The following is a 24,660-nucleotide window of genomic DNA, read 5'->3' as shown; positions in this document are numbered from 1 at the left end:
CTCCTGCTGCCGCCGTGCCGCCGGAGCCCAATTTCTGTTCTCATCCTGAAGCAAGTTCTTAACCTGAGGTACTATTTCTTGGTTAGTGGATTCTGTAACCTGAAGCGTCTGTAACCCAAGGTACCACTGTATAAAAATGCCCTGAGAAAGATACTCTGAGAAAGGTACTCTAAATTGCTAATAATAGTTGCTACTGCAGCTTTAAACTGTTAGAAATACTAAAAGCCTGGTGGGAAATAGAGGTGTATAAATTTTTGCAAAGTGTGGAGAAGGTGAATACAGTGGTACCTCGGGTTAAGAACTTAATTCGTTCTGGAGGTCCGTTCTTAACCTGAAACTGTTCTTAGCCTGAAGCACCACTTTAGGTAATGGGGGCTGCCGCCGCGTGATTTGTGTTCTCATCCTGAAACAAAGTTCTTAACCTGAGGTACTATTTTTGGGTTAGCGGAGTCGAATCTGAAGCGTCTGTAACCCAAGATACCACAGTAGTAAAAAGCTTTTCTTCCTCTCCCATAACACAAGAAGTCCAGTGGGCATCCAGTGAAGCTGAACGTTGGAAGACAAAAGGAAGAACTTCTTCACACAGTGCATAGTTTATATATGGAGTTCACTCCCGCAAGAGGTAGTGATGGATGTCTTTAAAAAAGGATTGGACCAATTAATGGCGATGAAGGCTACCCATAGCTGCTAGCTATGATGGCTGTTCTTCCGCCCCAGAAGCAGTGGCCTCTGAATACCAAGTGGGGAGAGCGCTGCTTGTGGGCTTTGCGTGGGCATCTGGGGGGCCACCGTGGGAATGGGGTGCTCGATGGGCCCTTGGCCTGATCCTGTAGACTTTTCTCATGTTCATACATATGATGTAACAACATCAAGAGAGCTGGACCATAAAGAAGGCTGATCGCCGAAGAATGGATGCTTTTGAATTATGGTGCTGGAGGAGACTCTTGAGAGTCCCATGGACTGCAAGAAGATCAAACCTCTCCATTCTGAAGAAAATCAGCCCTGAGTGCTCACTGGAAGGACAGATCGTGAAGCTGAGGCTCCAATACTTTGGCCACCTCATGAGAAGAGAAGACTCCCTGGAAAGGACCCTGATGTTGGGAAAGATGGAGGGCACAAGGAGAAGGGGACGACAGAGGACGAGATGGTGGGACAATGTTCTTGAAGCTACAAACATGAGTCTGACCAAACTGCAGGAGGCAGTGGAAGACAGGAGTGCCTGGCGTGCTCTGGTCCATGGGGTCACGAAGAGTCGGACACGACTAAACGACTAAACAACAACAACACATCAAGTGGTTAGTGAAGTTTGACCTCTATGATGTGAGCTAAAACAGGCAGTACCTGACTAGAAACAAAATTCTTTTGGCGTTCACCTAAGTAAATAATTTGAAATTCCCGTTGTAGGGCAAAATCTGTTTAGGGCTGTGCACTGCTGTTGTGCTTGGGGACCTTGTTAAGTTTCCGTGCACACTTTCGAAAACTGCTGTCTTTCCCTTGGAGAAAAACTGTTCAAACTTGCATGGGGATTTCCAAAGAGGATGTGGGCTTTATCTCTGGAGAGCAAAATGATTTTACAGATGCCAAAAGCTTCTGTTTGTTTAGACTTATCTAAACTATAAAGAACCTTGTGGATAATAAAGGAAATTTTAATCAAAGCCTGTGAGCTTTTTTTGTTACTTTGGGGGATCCTTCTGGAAACCATAAGCTTACCTCCAGAAAGTTAATAAATAGACAGCCACAAGCATAACAGCATTAAGAAGCTTCTGGTGTTTATTTCCTGAGCCATTCCTTGCGCTGTTTGCAAGACCCTGGGTGAGATTCAGTGTTGTGTCAGTGGGTGTGACAGGAGCTCCCGGCCCCCACAGCTTTCCATGCTTTTCAGCATGCAGAGTCCCCCCCAAAGGTCTAGAGCAGATTTGGGGGCTGCAGTGCAGGCTGCAGAGAGGAGGGGAGGAAGGAGAAGTCTCTGCAAGTGAAAGTCTGTTGCAATGCTGCTGAAATAGGGTTAGGAAGAGTATAAGGGAAACGATTTTTCATTATGTGCAACAGTGTGAAAATTTTGATAAGGTTGTGACAGTGTGGTGCATATATGTTAGAAAGTCTAAATAATTTAAATTGAAATGTGAAATCAGCAACTTTTCCATTTTTTATTTTTTGTTTTGAAAACATGTCTAAACTGCTGTGCTGCCCTCACTATTTTCAGTGTTTTGACTTGGTCAGATGTGCTGGTTTGTTTGTGAGTAGGGGAAAGTGGGTGATCTTTATCTCTCTGCTACCAACACTGCTCCATTGACAGAAATAGTTTATAGGGGATGTGAGTAATCTAAAGGTCATGAAAGTTCTCTGTGCTCATGTCTAGGCTACAAGGCTTGATTATGGGATGGGGGGTACCTGTTTTCCCCCCTGTACATAAAGGAGAGCAGTCAGAAGGTGAAGAATGTGAGTTACTTCCCTGGAAACTGTATCCTGGTACCATCACCACTGCAATATAATTGTACTAAGAGAAGCTTTAGTGATACTGGAATCCAACAGAAGGGAACTGAGTGCTAAACCCCTTATTTGAAGCCCCAAACAAGATCAAGTGCAAGGATTCAGCCAGAATATTGATAAATTGACTCAGCAAGTGCTCCATTTCCCCCTGTACAGAGTAATCTGTGACTGAGTCAGAATGAGACAGCAAGTAACCTTTTCACCTTCTGATTTTATAAATTGGCTAGAAATCCAAACTTACAACTTTTATGAGATAGTTGTTAACAAGTCTGGACTGGACAGTGTCATTGTATGTGTGGACAAGAGAGTCTGAGCCTGTGTTAGATCTCCAGCTGGGATGTGGAGTGAAAAGCTCTCTTCCAGTGGTTCCACTCCTATCTATCAAGTGCCTTGGTATTTATACTATGGTGCTCTCACATGATCTGCTGTGTCCAAAAATATGTTTAAACATCCTAATGAAGTCGTTGGGAGAAGGGGTCTAGAGATCCGGGGTATGATATCTTTGCTGCACAGATGACAACCCCATCAGTAGCATCCTGACCCAGAGAAGGAATTATGGGACCCCAGTTTTCCATGATTTAGTAACATACAGTCATACCTTGGGATGAATACGCTTCAGCTTAAATATTTCCAGGTTGTGCCCCGTGGTGACCCGGAAGTAACGGAGCACGTTACTTCTGGGTTTCGCTGCTTGCGCATGAGCAGACGCTCAAAATGACGTCACGTGCATGCGTGGAAGCGGCGAAACATGACATGCGCTGTCGCGTCTTGCATCCCGAGGTACCACCGTACAAGCTTGATTACTGTAAAGTGTGATATATAGCGTTGGTGTGCCTTTCAAAACTGTTGTTAGTTTTTTAAAAGAAATGTTAACTTATAGAGAACGTAGTAGTCAAGCTGTTGAAAGGGGACAATAGGCTCATTTTAACCCTATGCTGAAAGAGCTTAATTGGCTTTCTGTTTGTTTCTGTGCACAATTCAAAGTGCTGCTTCTGACCTTTCATTCCCTAAATGGGGGTGATGAACCTGTGGCCCTCAAGGTACTGTTGTATTATATTATGCACATCACCCCTGACCATTGGCTGTGTTTGCTTGCTGTGGCTGATGGGAGTTCTCTTCCAACAACATTGGGTGGGTCACAGACTCCCCACCCCTCCGCAAATGGTCTAGGGCCATGTTCCTGAAGAACTGCCTACTTCCATGTTTTGTACTACTTGCTTGTTCACAGGCACTGCTGCATTTGAGTTTAAGATATTGGTTAAAAAAAACAAGAGTTTAAATCAGGGGAGAGATTGTGTGTCACTTCTGATGATATGGATGACATTTATTAACTTGAGTCTTGCTTTTTCTTCGAAAGCTTATACATAAGTCACCCATCCAAACTGATCTGCGTCTCCAGCATCAGCCGTGTTACAGCACTGGGTGCTCATTTGCCATCTAATGGGATCAATCAGTACATGCTTATAATTATCCCTGATGGACTCTCCCATGTTCAGAGATGGTGTATCACATTACCCTGTTGCCACAAGCACACTGAAATTCAATTACCCCAGCAATGAAATACTGCTTTTGGAGTACTTGAGGGAAATTCAGGTTCCCTTTGTCAGTTATTCTCTTTGATAACTTCACCAGATATTTGGATCCCACTTTGCAATAACTTAGGAACAATTTCATGTTCGTGCAACAAAATGGCAGTCTGGAAAAGTCCCTCACCTGTGCATTTGACTTTTGCTGACCTAGGTCCTTTTATTTCCCTGCTGCCTTTGTTTCATAGCTGCAAACCCTTAAAAGATTGTAAGGGGGACTGCAGGCCTTGCAAGCAATGAAAATTACAGTCATAAGTTCCCCTAAAAGCTTTACGTGAAACCAAGATTATTCTAAATGAGAAAGGCTTGCTCCAGCAAAGCGCTCAAAGGTTTGGGTAGGGTTTCGGAAGAGAGAAACAGTAAGAGAACTTGCCCAGGCAGGCACATTCTTAATCCCCCAAAAGAAGCAAGTGACGGCAACAGGACACTGGGTGTTGGGATGAAATCAGGCCAAATCTTTATTAGCTGGAGGATTTGGGATAGGATCAGTTCGTCATTCCACTCTCCCCATACTGGTGGAATGGGATTCAGTGAGGCTGCACCGCAGTAAACCCATTCTGAGGGAACTGCCCAGTGCTGACCCTTGTTGTGGTGCAAGCCAAGCTGGCAAGGTCTCACTGGGAGACTGGGGAGAGGATTCCAGCCAGGCAGAGACCCAGCCCGAGCTTGGGGCATTCCAGGGCCAATCCTCCCCTCAAGCCCCTTATGGGAGACCCCCCCCCTTCACCTACCCAATACCATTTCTGCCAAAGTCCCAGTTGACTGTGCTGTCCTCAGACTGCCTGAACGTGCAATAATTAAAGTATCTGTGTTGGAAGAGTTAATGTTTTTGTTTTTGTTTTAATTTCTTTTTATTGAATTTCACATTTCTTTGCTTTTCTTTTTTCTGTAATTGCTGTTTTGTTTTTTCTTTTGGTTGTTTAAGTGAAATTTAAGTGAGTTAATGTTGAAGGAGGAGATACTCCTACAAGGTCCACATGATTCATTTTTGAATCATTACACAGCTTAGGGAATTCATTACCCCCAAGTTGGGCATTGGGGGGGTGGTAGTTACCATTAACTTTGATGATGTTGTAAAATGATAGCTGTAACAGTTTGATGGAATCTCCCATGTTCAGAGATGGTGTATCTGAGGGCCAAATGCTGGGCGCAAGCAGGTTGTGCACAAGCCAACTTCATCTCCTCTGTGTGAGACTTCCACACCCATAAGTGGCTTAACTGGCGAAACAAAACAGCATATCTCTCATATCTTTCTAACTGCATTAGAAACTGCTCTGTGCTATAGAAAGCCCTGGCTCAAAACCTGTTGAAATCAGATGTTTTCCTGTTGATTCTATAATTGCTTGCTGAATCCCCTTCCCTCCGTTTGGTGGGTACACAGCGCTGGACTCAATGGACCTTTCATGTGATCCAGCAAGGAAATGTTGGGAAACTTTAAAAAAAAACTTTTCTCTCTCTCTGGGGCTCTCTGAAACTGGTTAATTTTAGACTTGTACCATTGGCCTGCCTGCAAAAGGGAGGACACTAAGAAGGGCTTAGTTAATCACAAATAAATCACTGGGATACCGGCCAGCGGTGAGCTCTCCGTCTCTGGAATGCTTTGGTACCAGGAAGTTTCTATCACCAAAACAATGTATTCTGGAGAAAGGTGGGAAGAAGAGTCTGCACAGCTGCAGTGTTAAAATCTTAGGCCCCTCTTTTATGTGGAGCAGAAAAGTAAAGCCTTGGAGGCGGCCAAGCTTTTCGGTTATTTCCGTTTCACCCCAGTATGTTTTTGTTCCGTCTTCTTTCCCACCTAATCTGAAATGGTGCATAGTTTATATCAATGAAAAACAAAGTTAGCAAGCAATGTTTTAAGCACTACATATATAAGCAATTGTGCCAAATCATTTGGTTAATCATTAAAAAGGCTAAGTTGTGGTTCACACATTCGTGTATGTCATTTGATTTACTCAGAATTTGATTACTGTCTGCCAAACTCCTGCCATTGGAAAAGCCACACTTGCCAGCTTGCCAAGCAATCCAGATATTTCATCTTTGAGGGATCATTTGCACACAGTGTTCAAAACTCCCATTGTTCTAGGCGCATTTTGTGACATGGAATTTCATCAGTGCAAGCAGTTTCTGAGCTCTGGGCGCAGTTCTGGACCTAAGATTACAGATTAAAACTGCAGAGTGGAAGGAAAGGCCTCACCACTTCCAGCTACTCTCTGAAGACTGGATAAGAGACCCTCCTAAAAATATTGTGACCATGTGGAAAATGAACATAATACTTTAACTGCAGTTCATTCATTTTCAGCTTTGCATACTTGTTATAAATAACTGTTGCGCCCATAATCTAGGTTTAAGGGGTGGCATTTATCTCCTAGCTTTCATATCTCAGTTTCTAACATGGTTTTGCACAGGCTTGTGTGAAGGCTCAGCACTGTAGTCATCAAGTGATATACATACACGTTCTCCACCTGTTCCTCTTTCTTCCAGTGTTTCTTCCCAGGCCCCTCTGGTCTCCCATTAGGTTGAATTTTAGATTGTAAGCTCCTTAGGGCAGGGACGTAGCCTCTTGTTCATTATGCTATGCATAAATTGATGAGACCTGGTGATTTATTCTTGTTTGAAACAGCCCTTTGCTTGCAACATTGAAACTGGAAACTTTTCCTTAGGATTTTGTTTGGTTTTATATATTTATTTAAATTGTATGCCACCCTATACCCATAGATTTCAGGGCAGTTCACAACATAAACTCACAAAATAAAAAAACAAACAGAAAACACATAATAAAAATAGAAAACAACGACAACCCAATAACCTCTCCTTCCACAACACATTTTAAATGGACATTGGATGTCAAGCAACCCAAGACCTGGTTAAAAAGGAATGTTTTTGCCTGGTTCCTAAAGGTGTATAATGAAGACGCCAACCAAACCTCCCTGGGGAGAGCATTCAACAAACGGGGAGCCACTGCAGAAAAGACCCTTTCTGGTGTTGCCACCCTCTGGACCTCTTGTGGAGGAGGCACATGAAGAAGGGCCTCGGAGGATGATCTAAGGTCCAGGTAGGGTCATATGGAAAGAGGTGGTCCTTGAGGTACTGCGGAAGTTATACAGTGGTGCCCCGCAAGACGAATGCCTCGCAAGACGGAAAACTCGCTAGACGAAAGAGTTTTCCGTTTTGGAGGTGCTTCGCAAAACGAATTTCCTATGGGCTTGCTTCGCAAGACGACAATGTCTTGCGAGTTCTTGCTGGTTTTTTCCCCTTCCCCCCCTTTTTCTAAGCCGCTAAGCCGCTTATCAGCTGATCCGATCAGCAGATAAGCCGCTAAAAGCCGCTAATAGCGCTAAGCCGCTTATCAGCTGATCCGATCAGCAGATAAGCCGCTAAAAGCCGCTAATAGCGCTAATCCGCTAATCCGTCAATGGGCTTGCTTCGCAAGACAAAAAAACCGCTAGACGAAGAGAATCACAGAACGGATTCTTTTCGTCTTGCGAGGCACCACTGTACCTTGCCTTTCCCCCTGACAAGGGACTCAAGGCAACTTGCAGATAAAAACAAAAACAGCTAAAAGCATTGGGAGGGGATGATCAATAAAAAATAAAATAAACATTGATAGAGTTAAAATTACACACACACACACACACACACACAGTTAGAAACATGTCGGAGAGCAAACTTCTCTTGTGCAAAGTGCCCCGATGGGGGTGTAGAAATGGGAGTATGTGATGGTGTGCTGGGCTCCTGCTTTCCTTCAGCACCAGCACAAGCCAGAGATTTGGGGGGGGGGGATGGCTCAGCAGAGGCTAGGAGCCTCCTGAGAAGGAGGAGAAAGACTGAGACTGAGGGGCTACAAGGTTTTATTGGGGTTTCCTTGCTTGGAAGTTGCTGTCTGGTGCAGGGCCTTGCCTCATCCGCTCCCCATAGCCTCATCTCCCACCACTCTCCTCTCCTTTTTCTGAGCCTGGCAAAGCTTATTGCATAGTACGCAAGAAGACTGGACCTAGGATGGGAGGAAATGCATTCTTGGCTGGTAGCAGGGACTATCCACCAGTGTCCTCCTTTACATCTTAATTATATAAATCAGTCACTGTGCAAGATGGCTGTTTGGCCATTCGATGGGTCTTCTCACCCTCCTAAAGGCTTTTTTTGGGGGGGTGTCTATATGTTGATTTTCTTTTCCCTGGAGGGGAGTTTCAGGGTGGGGTGAAGTGTGCAGGCAGGAGACGGCGATCAGGTCTCTGTTCTACCAAATGGACCTCAAGGGCAGCAACAAGCAGCACTGAGTGAGAGGTGATGAATTTATGAACAGGGATGGGGCAGGGAGAGGGCATTGATTGGGGAAGTCACCACCGTCCTTGCAAATAGCAAGCATTTGCCCCTTTGCATGTTAAAATAAGACCTTGTGCATCCCAATTGATTTGGCAATGGGGTGGGGATGTGAACAAGAAAATGCGGCTACCCCTGCCATGCCTAGTTTGGCCCTCAGTTGGAACTATTCTGGACAACATCCCTCCTGACTTTCTGACAGATCTTGAATAGTAACAGTCATAAGAAGTGAGGAGGGGTGGTGGCCGTGGCAAGATCTTGCACAGAGCACTTATTGCAGGCTTCTGTCACCTGCTTCAGTTTGCCTCATGGGTGGACCAGCCCTGCCTGTAGAATCAGACAAAGCTGGTGGGAGTGTTTATTAGTCATGTTTCTTCTCTGCCAATATGGAAAGAGTGTTATTGGAGGCTATATTGCTTAAACATAAAGGTTTCATTTATGAAGTGCAAGTTAAAGCTCACTGGCACTGAAAAGATATCCAGAGATAAGGATGGGGGAGAGATTCAAATCAGTTTGCATTTATAGCTGACTATATCAAATTCACACTTTCCGAAACAATATGAGAATCAAAACACAGCCATCGTTCACACATCTGAATTTTTAAGTGTAGTTCTCCATTCAAAAGGCGTTTACAAAACTGCAAATATTAAAGGAAAATTTGCTTTAAAATGAATATATCAGTGAAAATATACAGAAATGCATTATATTAGGAGAAGGTCCTTGCGAAAATGCATACACTAGTCAAAATTGTGTTTATTAGGAGAAATTCACTAAAAAAAACTGATAAATATTTTTGGGTGGAGAAATGCACAAATTGCTGCAGAAATGTGGAGAACTGAATTTAAGATTAAAAAAATGTGAAACAGAACCAAAATTGCGAGATCTTTCCACCTCTATCCAGAAATGTTTAAAATATTCTGGCACTTTCTGCCTCAGGTTTCCCTGCGGTCTCTTTAGATTTGTATTCCTATGATGTAGAACAGTGTTTCCCAAACGTTTTTGGGCAATGGCACACCTGTTTGCCGGAAAAAAATCTCGCGGCACACCACCATTAAAGCCCCGCCCCGTGACGTCAGCGCGCAGCGTCACGCCGGGAGGGACGCACAAAAGTTAAAGTTTTTTCCCTCCCCGCGAAGCAACGAAAGAGGGCGCCTCAACTCCGGGAGGTGGGCAGGGAGCGGGGGGAGCGGCCAGACGGGCTCCGCTGGGGGACTTTCGGCTGCCGGAGGCGGGGAAGGGGCGGCTGCAGCGGACCCGGAAGTGGTTGCGCCCATCGGGGGCGGTGGGAGCGCGCCGTGCGGGTTGGTGGGTGGGGGAAGGAGAGGAAGAGGAGGGGGCGGCGGCGGCGGCCGGAGGCTGGACGGATCCGCGCAGGGACGGCGCGCGAGCTGGGAGGAGGCGCGAAGAAGGAGGCAAGGCGAGAGCAGCGCGGCTCGGGATGCATTCGGACTGCCGGCTGCTGCGCCCGAGACGCGGGGTATGGTGAGCAGCCCGTCTCCCTCCCACGGAACACAAGGCAATGTTCGGCGGCACACTAGTGTGCCGCGGAACACCGGTTGGGAAACACTGATGTAGAACAGAGTTTTCCTATACGGCGATGTGGCACGGAAGGAATGTGACCTTATAGTTAACGTTTACACAGTTGGGGTTTCCATGGTTATGAAGAGGATGTGACACATTATGAGACAAACTCCGGAAGCAGGATGGTGGCGGTTTGGGTGGCTCCTTGGTGTGCGAGAAGCTTTATGGCTCCCCTTTGCTTGCGCTGGTTCTGGCCTGCGGATCCTCCCTCCTCCTCTCCCTCCCATTTACGTTAGCAAGGGTTGGGAACTAAAGTGTCACTGCTGTGTTTGCTGATGTTGGCGGGTTTTGTCTCTCAAAAGAAACCCAACACCAGCCTATGTACACACAAGTGCTCTTCCTGCCAGGGAGGGGCTAATTGCCATGCCAACCCCTGTGCAAATATATCATGGTGATAACAGAGTCAAAAGCAGTTCGGTCATTGCAAGGTCCTGAGAGGATGCTCTGTTCGTTTCCTGAGCCTTGCCCTCAGCACTCTAGACCTGCATGGTTCAGGCAGCGGTCTGGGAATCCAGTATTGTCTGTTGCGACTCATACCTTCTGTCTTCAGAGTTACACACAGAGAGGTCTTTCGTGTCACCTGCCACATGATCCTTTTTAAGTAGGAGGGACTGGAAATGGGACTGTGTGGAAAGCAGGTGTTCTGCCCCTCAGTTGCAGTTACTCCCCTGGGGCTTTGCAGCTGTGGAACACACAAGGAAATCAAAATAAAAAAAATTCCTTCCAGTAGCACCTTAAAGACCAACTAAGTTAGTTCTTGGTATGAGCTTTCGTGTGCATGCACACTTCTTCAGATACACTGAAACAGAAGTTGCCAGACCCTTCTATATAGTGAGAAGGTGGGGAGGGGTATTACTCAGAAGGGTGGTGGGAATGGGAGATTGGCAGATAGCTGAGATGAGCCTGTTGACGACTCTTAACGACTGTAATAGGTCTTACAGGAAAAGGCAAGGGGTGAGAAGGTGAGAAATGGCTTAGTCATGTAAAGCATTAATATGCAGTATATCAGATGTTTCACAACTTTTGGAAATGTTCTCATATGTGAAAGCTATGGGACAAAAGTTATTGTTACAACTCGATAGAATTTTCTCCATGAGGTCTGGTGGGTGGCAACACAAGAGCAGGCCTTTTCTGTGGTGGCTCCCCATTTGTGGAATGCTCTCCCCAGGGAGACTCTCCTGGCACCTTCACTACATTAACCTTTAGACGCCAGGTGCAAAGGTTCTCCTATAGCCAGGCCTTGGGCTGATTAAAGAACCTCTGTGTTTGTTGAAGGGGGCTATTGGGTTGTTGTTGTTGTTGTTGTTCTAACTATGATATGTATTTTGTGTTTTCTTTTTGCATTTTTATGCTGCAAACCACCCTGTGATCTTTGGAGGAAGGGTGGTGTATAAATGTAATACATTAATAATAATAAATAATAATAATTTGGGGAAAGTAATCCACTCAAAGAGGTCCTAGACTGGCAGGCCTCTCAGTAAATGGGGGATGGAATTCAAAGGGAATTGTTCATCTGTGTGGGAGTCTTCCTATTTCCAGGGTTTGCACGCTTTCGTTTTGTCCTCTCTCTTCCAAAGGACACGGCACCTTGGATGATGATTGGTAGTGGTGGATAAACTTGTTGTTTGGGTACATTTATCCACTCTTTTCTCTTTGAAGAAACCCTGGAAAGTGTCTGGGGAACCCCAAGGTTTGCTATGACACAGTTTGAAAACCAGGGTAGTTAATATTGTTTTTCTGTGTAGAATCTACACTTCTTCCCTATTGCCTAACACTGTGATTTTTATTTATTTATTTCAGAACTCTGAATCCCTCGATATTTATATCCAGAATACACTTTCCTCTCTATATCCACCTTTTGAGGCCACAGCTGCTACTGTTCTGTGGCAGCTTTTCAGCATTGTTGAAAAGTTTTATCACGGAGATGGTCTCAGATGTCTAATTGATTTCCTTGTTCCTGCCAAGAGAGTCTTACAGTGTATCCAACGGGAAACCTGTGTAAGTATATTTGTATCTACTCTGGCAAAACAGAGATTCTTTGTTCATTATCCAAGCATGAGGAGGGCGGAATAAGATGCTGTTTAATCTTTTAACTGCTAGGCAAACGAAACCCTAGATAACCATGGGAAAGTTCATTCTAGTAAGACACTGGAAAGCGAAGCATCATGTTTTGTATTTGTTTGGAATATAATTCCATGAATTTGTGCTGTAGTACATTTCAGGAGAATGGTAGGAGGGTTTTTTATATTTCGCTACAGAATTTATATTGTTGGGCGAAGAAATGATAAGAGGGTAAGAAAAATGATTTATGATTGTAATTTGTGTGTGTGCTTTCTTTCCATGGGCATCAGAATTTGAGTAAATCATTGAAAGTCTAGCATGAACTTGGTTAGACTTCTTTAAATGGCCAGTATTGATAGCTTTATGTTCCATGGATTTGTCTAATCATCTTTCAGTGGCCATCGCTGCCTCTCGTGAGAGCAAATTCAGTAAGTTTAACAATGCACTGTGTGAATAAGTTACGGTATTTCTCTTCTCTGTCCTGAATCTTCAAACATTCATCTGCATCAAATGTCCTAGTATTATGAGAGAAGAAGAAAAACTTTTCTCTATGCACTTTCCCCCACACTAGGCTTAATTTTTTATGCTCTATCATGTCTCCTCTTACTTGCTTTGTGACCAGAACCATATCCAGTCATACCTCGGGATAAATATGCTTCAGGTTGAGCACGTTCGGGATGCACTCCGTGGCGACCCGGAAGTAATGGAGTGTGTTACTTCCGGGTTTCGCTGCTTGTGCATGTGCAGACAGTCCCATTTGCATCCCGAGGTACCACTGCACAGTTTTCCAAATGCAATCACACCATAGATTTGTTTATTATGATACTGGCAGTTTTGTTTTCATTCTGTTTCCTGATAGACATTTTGTCCCAGTGTGCATCACTTTACAGCAGCTTACACTGACTTGCATTTGATTTCCTGATTCTCACTCACCCAGTTTTGAGAGATTCTTTTGGAGCTGTTTGCAATCACCTTCTGTTTTAACCATCCTCAGTTTCATATCAACAGAAAACTTGGCTCTACTATTCCTTGATAGGGTGGACCTCTATTGGGAGAACGGTCCATTTATTCTTACTTTTTGCTTCCTGATTCTCAACCAGCTACTGATCCACAAGAGGACCTCTCACCTTATTCCATGATTGCAAAGGTTACTCAGGAGTCCTTTGTGAGCTGCTTTGTAAAAAGTTTTTTGAAAGTCTCTAAGTGCACAGTGTCTTACTTTTTACGGATAATCATGCTTTTTGCTGATCTGCTGGTGCAGGAATTTGCCTAGTCCAACTTATACTAAACAATTCCCCCCTACCCTCATTTGTGTCAAATAAGCATAACTGTGCATAGCCTGCACTAAACATATTAAAATTATCTGTCATGAAAATCTGAATTCTCCACTTAGTCTGCATGCTTTGCTTTTCCTGTGCTTCCACAGAACTGAAGTGTGTACATAGTACTGGGTATTTGAGGACTGTGCTTGATATTTGACACCATAGGTTTAGTTGAAACTGTCTTTAAGCTATGAAATACCTTGGTTTGTTAGAGAACAATCAAATCTTTCATTTCACCGTGCATGTTTCACATCTGTCCAAGCTTCAGGCAGCAGTAACTCAAAATAGCTAATAGATAATTAAGACATTTTTGTTCAGAAGCTGAGCAACTTTTATTGTTATTAGTATGATAAAGAGTATAGAAAACAAAACTCTGTTCAAACAATCAAACATTTTTAGTTACATATTTTTAATGTGAAATACGACCTGAGTACTTGAATCTTTCCCTGTTCATAGGCACGCACAGCCTAATTATTACCGTTTCAAGTTTATTCTTCATCCATTGAAGTCAGTTAATTCTTCAGCTGGCTTCTTTGTCAGCAGGACCACTTTCTTCGCTGGGAGTGAAGCGGAAGGGGAGAGTGGTTGCCCACCTTGTGAATGCAACTTTCTCAGGAATGCAATTATTCAGGAAATCACTCGAAGATTTACAGACCCCAGACTGCAACTCAGTAGGGAGGCAAAAGAATTTATAGCCCAGTGTTTGTGCAAAGTACTGAGGCTCAACAGGAGTCAGAGCAAGGGATTTAGTGACTGTTTAATTGTAGCCGCATAAAGGACAGTTCTGTTTCCACAATGAACTGTGTACGATTATTCATTGCCCTGATGACAGAGGTTTCAGCCCTCAAATGCCACTCTTCTCTTGCTTTGCCTCAGCAAGTATTTCTTTCTCCCTCTTTTGCTGGCAACTTTGAATTTCCTGACTGGGAAACAGGAGCTATCATGGTCTCTGCTGATACAGTAGAAACAGCGTATTTTCCTAGCTAATTGCTGGTTTGGGGGCAAGGAGGAGAGATTGGTGTTTTAGTCTCATAGTAATTTGGAAACAGATTGGAGATGCAAGAGTAACCTCTTTTTATTTATTTTATCACCACAGTGAATTTTGCTGCTCATAATAATGTTCTTTATAGTAAACCAAGCTCTGCTAGGCATTATCAGAAGTTGGATTTATGCTGATTTGAATGTTACGCAAAGTAGTAACATGAAAAGCATGTGGATTCCAGTGCCACACACGTTCTCTCCAAATCAATCCCAACTGGAGCATGAAGATGTAGATTCACTGCCACTTCTGAAGCCCAGCTGGCTGCGCTTGCTGTCACGGCAGTGAGGCCCAAATTGGGCCCTTCTCTAGGAGCCGAAGCAACTTCCAGCAGACCATGGCTGGCACACTTCCACCTCCAGCACTATATGGGGGCCCTTCCACAGGTTACTGACTCCATTGTGGTGGAACCTTCCCTCTGCCAGTAGAGGCTGAAGGCCAACAAACTGGGATCTCCACCCTCTCTAGCAACACACATTGGGGGTTAGGATTGCAGTCTATGTCAGTTCTGTCAGGGTGCAATTTAAAGCATGCTTCCTTAGGGAAAATACTGTTGAACTCTGTGGGACTTATTTCCAGATATATTCAATTCCTTTTCTGACTGTTTATTTAATTTCTCACTGCACTTAAGTATCCTTACTTACTGGAAAGTGCTTAAGGATGCTGTACTTGCATAGACTCTCATATTAAGGCTGAACAGAATGTAAGGGTTCATTCATACTTGCGCTTGTCCCATGCCTAGAAAGTGTGAATCTGAGCTGTTTTCTGTTTGTCCCACACTTGCTTGGCGTAGGTCCAAGCGGTTTTGCCCTAGCCCCACTGCTTTCTCCTGGAAATACTATTCTTTAGTGATAAATTGGAACATCAATCCAGAGAAAACCCAATTGACATTTGCTCCGATTCAGCAGTAAATATTGGGTTTCCCTGGAAGAAAGTGGTGGAGCAAGGGAAGTCTGGATGAGCCCTAAGTGTTATCAGAAGTAATGACAAATATATGAAACTGTCTTACCTTGGCCTTTTAAAATCCTTTAAAAAGTAAATTATGGATGCTGTGGATTGAATCTTGGAGCTTCTGCATACAGAGCAAATGCAATGCCACTACATTTTCAGTTGTAATATGTGCTTTATTTTGAAGGGTTCTTTTCATTTGAGTACATCATAGCTATGTAAAACTTACTAGGTTGCAATGGCTGTTTACTTTTGAGACCTGTTGAGTGGTATTGATAGGCAAGCCTTAGTTGAAAGGACAAATTGATCCTTAAGGAAAGTTGAATATGTGCAAAAGACAACCCACAGTATTAGTAGTTTATATACGTTTAGCAGGCACTGGGTGCATGCGAAGTTTTAGCTAGAGTTTTGGATCTTGGATATTACAGACCAGTTAGCTTAACGTCTGGCCCAGGCAATCTGGTGGAATGTATTGTTAAGGATAAAATAACCAAACATATAGAAGAACAAGCCTTGCTGAACACAACCAGCATGGCTTCTGTAAGGGCAAGCCTGTCTCACAAACCTATTAGAGTTATTTGAGGATGTCAGCAACCACAAAGAGGTGATCTGGTTGACATAGTGTATTTGAGCTTTCAACAAGCTTTTAACAAGACTTAGAAGGAAGACCCACCCCACCCCGTGTTTTTTAACTTATTAATAAATGATCTAGAGTTAGGAGTGAGCAGTGAGCTGACCAAGTTTGCTGATGATACTGAATTATTCCAGATCATTAAAACAAAAATGTACTTGTGAAGAGCTCTGAAAGGATCTCTCCAAACTGGTTGAATGGGTGGTAAAACGGCAAATGCAGTTCAATGCAAACAAATGTAAAGTGATGCATGTTGGGGCAAAAAATCTTAATTTCACATATATTAATGGGGTCTGAACTGGCTGGTGGAGAAGTAGTGGCTAGCTCAGTGATGATGTCGAAAGTGTGTGGCAGCCACGAAATAGGCAAATTCAATGCTAGGGATAAATAGGAAAGGAATTGAAAATAAAATTACTAGTATCATAATGACGTTATGCAAATCTATGGTGTGGCTGCATTTGAAATATTGTGTATAGTCCTGGTCACCTCACTTATTATAGGATATTGTATTTTTCCCCCCAATTTTTTTTATTGATTTTCCAGAATTTTTAAACAAACAAACATAAATCTTAGCTGTACTTGCTCCAATCTTAGTAACATTGTTAAGTGACTTCCTCGCATCCCCCTGGCTGAGCTTCAGTGTATATCATTGTAACAGTTTTCCAAAACCAATTTTCTCATAAAATTAACTTAATCACTTAACATATTTCTTTCTTTTCATTTTAACTTTAAACGTATTGTTCTCTAACATCACATATTTAAATCCTAAGCCTATCTGGTATTTGCAAGTTTTTCCAATTATGTTTTCTTAGCATATTTAACTAAATAGTCTTTGAATTTCATCGATTCCTCCTGGTTAAGTACCATCTATACATCATTTTCATAATGTTTTCCTTTAACACTGTACATGCAGTGAACTTGACCCCTTTCCTCCACAACCTTTCCCAGTCTTCAAACATTTTGTTATGTCCCACATCTCTTGCCCAATCTATCATCACAGATTTAACTTGACTTTTTATAGGATATTTTAAAGTTATAAAACAGCAACCAAAATCATCAAGGAGATGGAGCTGCAGCATTTGGGACTTTTTAGTTCAGAGAAAAGGCGAGTAAGAGGCGACATGACATAAGTGTATAAAATTATGCACGACATAGAGAAAGTAGACAGAGAAAGGTTTTTCTCCCTCTCTCATACCACTAGAACGAAGCTGAGCATTGGAAGATTCAGGACAGATAAAAAAAGGGCTTCTTCATGCAACACACCGGCAGCCTTGGAATTCGCTCTGGCAGGAGCAGGTGATGGCCACCAACTTAGATGGCTTTAAAAGAGAATTAGACAGATCAACAGAAGATAAGGCTATCAATGGCTACAAGCCAGGATGACTATGCTTTGACTTCACGGTCAGAGGCAGTAGTAGTGCTTCTGATACCAGTTGCTGGAAACTACATGGAGAGGAGGCTGTTCTTGTCTTCAGTTCCTGTTTGTGGGCTTCCCACAGGCATCTGGTTCTGATGGGCCATTAGGCTGCCCAGCAGGCTTTTCTTACGTACTTGTGTTTCGTTTGCTTGAGTGGCCTGTGTTGTGGCCTTATTTCATGGATCTCTATGGAAGTATCAGAGGGGGTTGAGTGGTTCTTGATTTTCCAGCCAGTCTGGGAGGGTGGGTGGCACCTGGTGAGGTAGAAGGTAGAAGAACTTGCACCCTCCTCATCTCAGCCTCTGGGAGGTGCCATCCGAAAGTAAGGAATGCCTTTCATGAGACAAATGGAAACAGAAAATCATGGTAAGAAAACCTCTGTTTCTCTCTCTGTTAAGTTTCATTGAACTGCAAAGTGCTGCTGTGGTCGCATTCTGAACACACTACTTCTACATGTAATTTGTGTTTGTTATATGAATTGCGTGTTATAAGAATTATGTGTTGGTTATATGAAATATGTAATACAAGATTCCTGCATTGCAATGGGTTAGACTTTCTGACCCTCAGGGTCTCTGTGATTCTGACAGTTCTGTGATTCTATGATTCTGTGAATTTTCCAGAGGAGCAGCAATGTTAGGCTGTTTGGGCTGAAGATAAGAAAGATTTTTGTGGCATCTAAAAGATTGATTATTCATAATGGCACATGCTTTTGTGAGCTAGACTCTTGTCCACATACCCTTACACTATAAACTTGTTAGTGCTTAATATGTCAAAATATTTGTTGTTTGATCTGAATTAATGAATACTTGAACACTGCAATGTAACTTTAAGATTGCCGTCATCTTCTAAGAATGGTTGTCCCATATAACCCATTATAGGTCACACTGGTCTAATAAATACCCTTTTAGTGTGGGAATGCTTGCCTAATTTCTCTACTTTTCTAAGCTTTTTCATAGCTTTTTTTAAAAGTCAAAGTTTTAATTTCTTGCAAAGCAAAACATTTAAATTGAGTTTTAACTTATAATCAAGTGTTTTTTTAACTCCCTGCCATTTTTTATTTGAATCCTAAGTGAACACCAGTCGAATAATACTCAGTATAGAGGTCTTTAAAGAAACTTTCAATTGTTGGTTTTCTAGATGTTGATTCTTTTCTTGTTAGTAAAAAACCAAAACTAACTGTCACTGAACGTACTTGAGAAACACCTGTAAAGCGAGTTATCCTACTGATTAATGACATAGTTCAGTTGTTACACCAACAAGCACCCTGGTATTTAAACAAAGTAAATTGGTATAGCATTTTGATTAGCACAGTAAAAGAGAAAACCCAGAATAGAAGATAATTAGTAGTTGGTAGATGCAACACACCAGCCCAGACCTGAAAGAGGAAGAGAGGTATTGAAGCGTACCTGCTGTCTGTTTCAATAAACACATTCCTTTAGGAATGAATCAGAAAACTAATATATTTGGCTTTTGGACAGCTGCAAAGGCTATTACCTCAGGGTATGATTTTGACCCTACAGTGGATGTGTTCAGAGCCGAAAGCATTACATCAGCAAGCTTCAAATACCAGAAGCTTCACAATAGCAATGTTTGAATGAAATCATACAACGAATCTCCTGTTTCATAGGGCCTTGATTGTGGGACTACAAGATTGTTATGTTGAAAAGTGCTCATGAATGTAGGATGATTTGCATCCTGGAAGCTCAGGGAGGACCAAAGAACATGTGATGCAGGCAGGGGTGGCGGGTATATGGTGTGCAAGGGGCTCCAGCCCCCAATATTGAGGGGCAGGGGGCTATGCCCCCCAATATTGAGGGGGCAGCCACCCCCACCGGGCGCTCTCCATGTGCCCCAGCCTCCACCCAGGAGCCCACCTCTATGATTTCATGAGGTTCCTGGGGAAAGTGAAGGGAAGTCAACACTTACTCCACTAAAGCCCAAGGATACCATATTCATATTCTGGTGCAGTGAATTAACTCTGCATTCTCTCCTCATGAAAGCCCCCTGACTCGCCTCACATCTTCTTCAACTTAGGAGAAATCCTGCTGCACATTGGTGTTTCAGAGTGCTGGCAGAGAGCTGTATGTAGTTAATAGTAGTCAACATTGTGTTAGATCCTGAATTCATACCCAAAACTCAACAAAGGAGCAGCAGCCCTGGATGACTTGCTTTTATTTTTGGTGCTGAAATCTGGGATAGATGTTTAAAGAAACCCTCATCTACTACTTGTACCATGAAACATCCATTTTCACCTTACTTGTTTAGCCCAAACTCTCTCATTGGTCTCTCAGTTACAGTTCATAGCACTATTATAAGGAAGTGTGCAGTTGTATGTGACTGGCATTGCATTTACACAGAAATGCCTTCCAAATCCTTGCTCACTTATGTGAAACTTAGGTTGGGACCTGATTATTTTTCTTTTGCTACTAATTTCAAAGTTAAGGGAATGGGGCCTAATCCTTTAATTCTTACAGCATTCAGTGAAGCTTTAAAGCTTTAGGGCTCCCCCACCCCTGCCTTACCCTGGCATTATTAACCAGACAAAAGGCTTTAATGGCATTGAGCCTCTTCAGATCCAAAGGGTGAATCTTGCTGGTCAAAGGAAATCCCCTTGTCAGAGCCCATGAGTAAAGAAATGACTGCTCAGTGAATGGAAACCTGAGACAGAAATATGCCACCCCTGGCAAAGAGACAGGATGCCTCCGTCAGATACCTTGCTCTCCCAATATTGTTCATTTGAAAAGAAACAATGGAATCTTTATGTACTCCGAACTTAGCAGCTCTCCCTCAAGAGGAGAGGGTCACGGAGAGTGTTTCCTAATACTTCTTTATAGCCTCAGTTACTAAGATGCATCCCTTTGTTAACTCTGGGAAATCACAAGTCAAACTTCACACATTACATTTTTAGGTGCACACTTGTGAACAAGATCCAGACAAATGTGGAAACATTTATCATACAGAGATTGAGGACTGGCTGAAACTCTCTGTAGACTAATTGCTGTTGTTATTATCCTGTCCATCTGGCTGGGTTTCCCCAGTCACTCTGGGTGGCTTACAGCATAGAGATGGCCCTTGAGGTCCCTTCCAACCCTACAGTTTTATGATTCTATGACTTTATGCTCACTAGCAAATGCAGGTTCTCTACCACGAAATGGGTGGAATGGCCCTTCTTGCATTTCTTTAGTCCAAGGACAGTTTTAATCAAGAGTATTGACCAGCACAAACCAAAGTGGTTTTCATTCTATAACCTTTTTCCAGCTATGTTTGCATTACTTCTTTGAATGGGAATGTTTTTTCTACCTGGATAGTTGATATATCTGTTAAAGACATCCCAACAATTCCAAAATATTAACATTGCTTTATTTCAGTTTTATAAATACTGTATATGGGGGGGGGGGGGCGGGAAGCAAGCTACCATAATATGAGCACTATCATCATGTTTGAACATGATCTGTGTAAGGGAAGCTTGTCACTTCCTGTGAAAATTCTAGCAATTTGCTGGTAATGAATTACCATTCTCATGGTTTGGCGGCTTGATAACAAAATCAGTCATTCAAAAATGTAGAAGGGTCGTCTTTCCTAGCCCTGCAGTATATTTGAAAAAATTGATATAACATTTCTAGGAATGAGTTCAGCAACTGATCACAGTAGTCAGAGGAATATGTTCAGAACTAGTTTTGTGATCTATGTTAATTATTTGTACTCATAAGACAGTATTGATTCTGAAACGTTTGTTGGTTCTAAAATAGAACATAACTTTTTTATTACCCATTGTCGTCTTGTTTTACTATGAGTCAACTGCTACATTAATTTACCACATTTTTCTGCTGTACTAAAAGGTGGTTAAATTTGCACAAATGTTAATAGCATAATATAGGCAATTATATTTCACTTAGTTTGCTTTCTCTTTTTTTTACAGAGCAATTATACCGGCCTTATTTTTTACCATGAAGGATGGCCATTGTGCATCCATGAGAAGATCATAGTGCAACTGGCGTCTCTCCACAAAGCCCGTTTAAAACCAGGAGACTTTTACTTCCAGATTGTGCCGGTGAGAAAGCAGTCAGTCAACCTAGTGTTAAAATGTCTCTCCAGACATGGGCAAGGAATGGAAGAGCTTGTTGTACCTGAAACCATGTACGGATATATTTTCACAATAGAGTTTTTGGAAAATGTAAACAGTAAACTGAATGGCTGTCCTTTGCAGAGCTGCTTGCTGACTACAGGCCCAGCCATATATAGGACACCTTGGAAAAATATTGTGAACCCTATATTTGTCCCTACAGCTGAAACAATTCTGCAGACATATTCCAAAAGCTCTCTGCTTGAAAAATTGATCAGCAGCAGCCCTGATGCTAAAGCTATGACACAGACAATGGAAAGCAACAGCTCACATGAGAGTTCGACCTCTGATGGTACCTGTTCTACCGTGATAGAGGTACCGCTTGCAGGCAACTGTGGAAACCAAGGTGATGATGATTCTGATTTATGTCATGGCCCTGGGAGCAAGGCTGAAACACAAACCCCAGCACCCCAAGCTGAGCATGGAACTGTTGATGAAGCGAATCCAAGAGCGCTTTCAGTTGCAGAGCAAGCCATCAAGGAACCAAAAATGACATCTGAATTGACACCTGATTTGTTTAAAGATTCAGCAACTCCTCCACTAGTGAAAAGGAATGGCCCCAAAAGCATATCCTTCAGCACAGACCTGAGCAGCCCATGTCAAAGAGGGCGGGATTCTCTGTATTTTGAAACAAAGCGATTGTTTAGAAAGTCTTATATAGAAGCTTTGCAAAACCCAATGAGTCTTGGTTCCAGCTCTGAGGAATCCATTGCAGAAGACGAACCGTCAGAGCATGTCATGGGACAGGTGGAGAATGAGTGCAGGGTCACTGAAAAAACATGTGAAAACAATGTTTGGCAAGAAAGCTGTTGGTCTGAAAGAATTTCAAAACAGGAGGAAATAAGACAGACAGTTAGATTTGGGAACCGTTCCCAGGCCTCTGAAAAATGGACTGTATCTCATGAAACAGCATGTAGCAGGTCAGGTTCACGAAGATCACGGTCTTTAGACAGGACACATAAGAGCGCACAGAGTCAAGATTATAAATCCAGGGTGCCCTCAGATGGAGTGTTCAGTGAAAATCCCCCCAAAATCATAAATGGGCATTCTCTAAGGTCTGAGAGACTGGAGTCACATATTCATGAATTCATTGCTACAAAAAGCAAAGAGAATGAAGGTAAAACAGATGCAAAGTAGATACCTCACTTATTCTTATTTAGTCAGCCTGTTTAAACCATGCTAACAGGTGTGCCTTTAGTTATTTTATTTTAGTTTGGAAGCATAGGTGCTATTTATGTTTATTTGTGGGGTGGCGGGGGTTTTTGTTTTCTGCTGATATCTTGCTATATTCTGAGAGTTCAAAGATAAGTTTGTGGCTTTGAATGATGTAAATAGATCTATAACATTAAGCATACCAACAGCAGAACAAGCAGAGCTAGGAAATGGAATTGCAGTGGGATAAATGGAGCTAGACAACAGAAGAACAGCAACTACAGTGCTATCTATCCTGTGTTAGCAATTCTGATAACTCAAGGTTTAAAGTCGCCATAGGCAGTCTAAAGTGTTGGGAAATCAGTGGGATTTTACTTGCACTGAACCACTGAACCAGTGCATGTGATTTAGGACCACTTACCACATGTGGGTTAAACCACTGAGCCTAGGGCTTGCCAATCAGAAGGTCGGCGGTTCGAATCCCCGTGACGGGGTGAGCTCCCGTTGTTTGGTCCCAGCTCCTGCCAACCTAGCAGTTCGAAAGCACATCAAAAGTGCAAATAGATAAATAGGAACCACTCCGGCGGGAAGGTAAATGGTGTTTCCGTGCACTGCTCTGGTTTGCCAGAAGCGGCTTAGTCATGCTGGCCACATGACCTGGAAGCTGTCTGCGGACAAACGCCGGCTCCCTCAGCCTATAGAGTGAGATGAGCGCACAACCCCGGAGTCGGTCACGACTGGACCTAATGGTCAGGGGTACATTTACCTTTACCTTTACCACATGACATTATGCACAGGATTAAGGAAAAACAAAGTGTACACCACTGCATGTGAAAATCACAGCCCCCCCCCCATATCTGGGTACATTTCCATTGATAAATGCTATGTATGAGGCATGTATGACTGTCTGGTCTTCATCTGCCTTCTCTAGATCCTCTTTCCCCCTCTTCATCCCCTCTTCTTAACCACTCACTGCTCTTTGCAGCCACTCTTTGTGGGTGTTAGGTCACATTATTTTCCATAGTGGAAAACCACACTCCCTTGAGGTATCCATTTGGTCCAGTAGCTGTGGGGAGCCACAGAGGTCCTGGAGAAACCCATATTACAAAGAAGTTTTCTTATAAAGTGTTTTATGTGATGCTAGATAAATCTGACTTCATTAGACAGAAGAGTATATTGGCCAAATGTATATGTAAATGTATATATACGTGTACACACACACACACACACACACACACACACACACACACTGTATTTAACAGTCTTCACCCCCATGCTGCATTCCTGCACAAAAGCCTCTTCTGTTTTTGCATAATTCCAGCCTGTATGCAGCAATTTATACACATTTAGAATTGTCAGGTGTTTACAGTATGCATGAGGAAATAACGCTGTTTCCTATTGCTTTGTAGGAAGTAGGAAAATAACATTCATGTTAGAAGCTGATGATATGTGAAGCATCTCTGAAACTATTTTTAACCAGTTGGGTGTTCAGAAAAGTCCAGATTCCCAAGCTTCAAATTTAGGCAGATCTGTTTGTTTAATGTAGGGGAATGATGCTTTTGCAATATTATATTCCCTTTGCAGATGAGGCAAGGATGTCAGGGCCACAATTCAATTAGTTCCATATCTCAAAATAATCATTAAATGCAAAGTCCCCCGATCCTCAGTTCCGGGCTTTGGCGAGTTAATGTTTTTTCCTTCCTCTCCCTTTTTTAGAGGATTTCGCTTTGGGTTAGGTCAGAACCAACTTCAGAAGTTGTTGGCTGCTCTAAAAGCAAATATTTCTTGTGCCAAGAGCAATATCATATACAGTAATTTTTTATCATAGCATTTTGCAAATGCTAAATCTTTAGAATATAACATACTATTTTATCTACTGACATTTAGCAACTGTACTATAACAAGTGGCTGTCAAGTTGTGTGAAGGTATTATATGGTTTTCAGTTTCTCCTAGATTTCAGCAGAAATTTCTTAAGAAATTAAGAGAGTTTTT

At 42.7% G+C, this 24,660-nt stretch overlaps 1 protein-coding gene across 4 annotated transcripts in view; it reads left to right on the top strand.

Annotated features, from left to right (window-relative positions):
• Positions 1-24,660, top strand: part of PLEKHG4B (pleckstrin homology and RhoGEF domain containing G4B) — a 78,758-nt gene that overhangs the window by 5,513 nt on the left and 48,585 nt on the right. For all 4 annotated transcript variants that reach the window (XR_014001561.1, XM_081167274.1, XM_081167273.1 and 1 more), the window contains exons 2-3: positions 11,775-11,972; positions 21,312-22,632. Coding sequence is in view for 3 of the 4 variants with exons in the window: in XM_081167274.1 (XP_081023400.1) it covers positions 11,775-11,972; positions 21,312-22,632 (1,519 nt within the window). In the remaining variant the exon portion in view is untranslated. The remainder of the gene's footprint in view (positions 1-11,774; positions 11,973-21,311; positions 22,633-24,660) is intronic.

Source organism: Podarcis bocagei (assembly GCF_964188305.1).
Source record: "Podarcis bocagei genome assembly, chromosome: 13".
Taxonomy (NCBI): domain Eukaryota; kingdom Metazoa; phylum Chordata; class Lepidosauria; order Squamata; family Lacertidae; genus Podarcis; species Podarcis bocagei.
The sequence above is the reverse complement of the archived record's forward strand: the minus strand, read 5'-3'. Positions and strand labels throughout refer to the sequence as shown.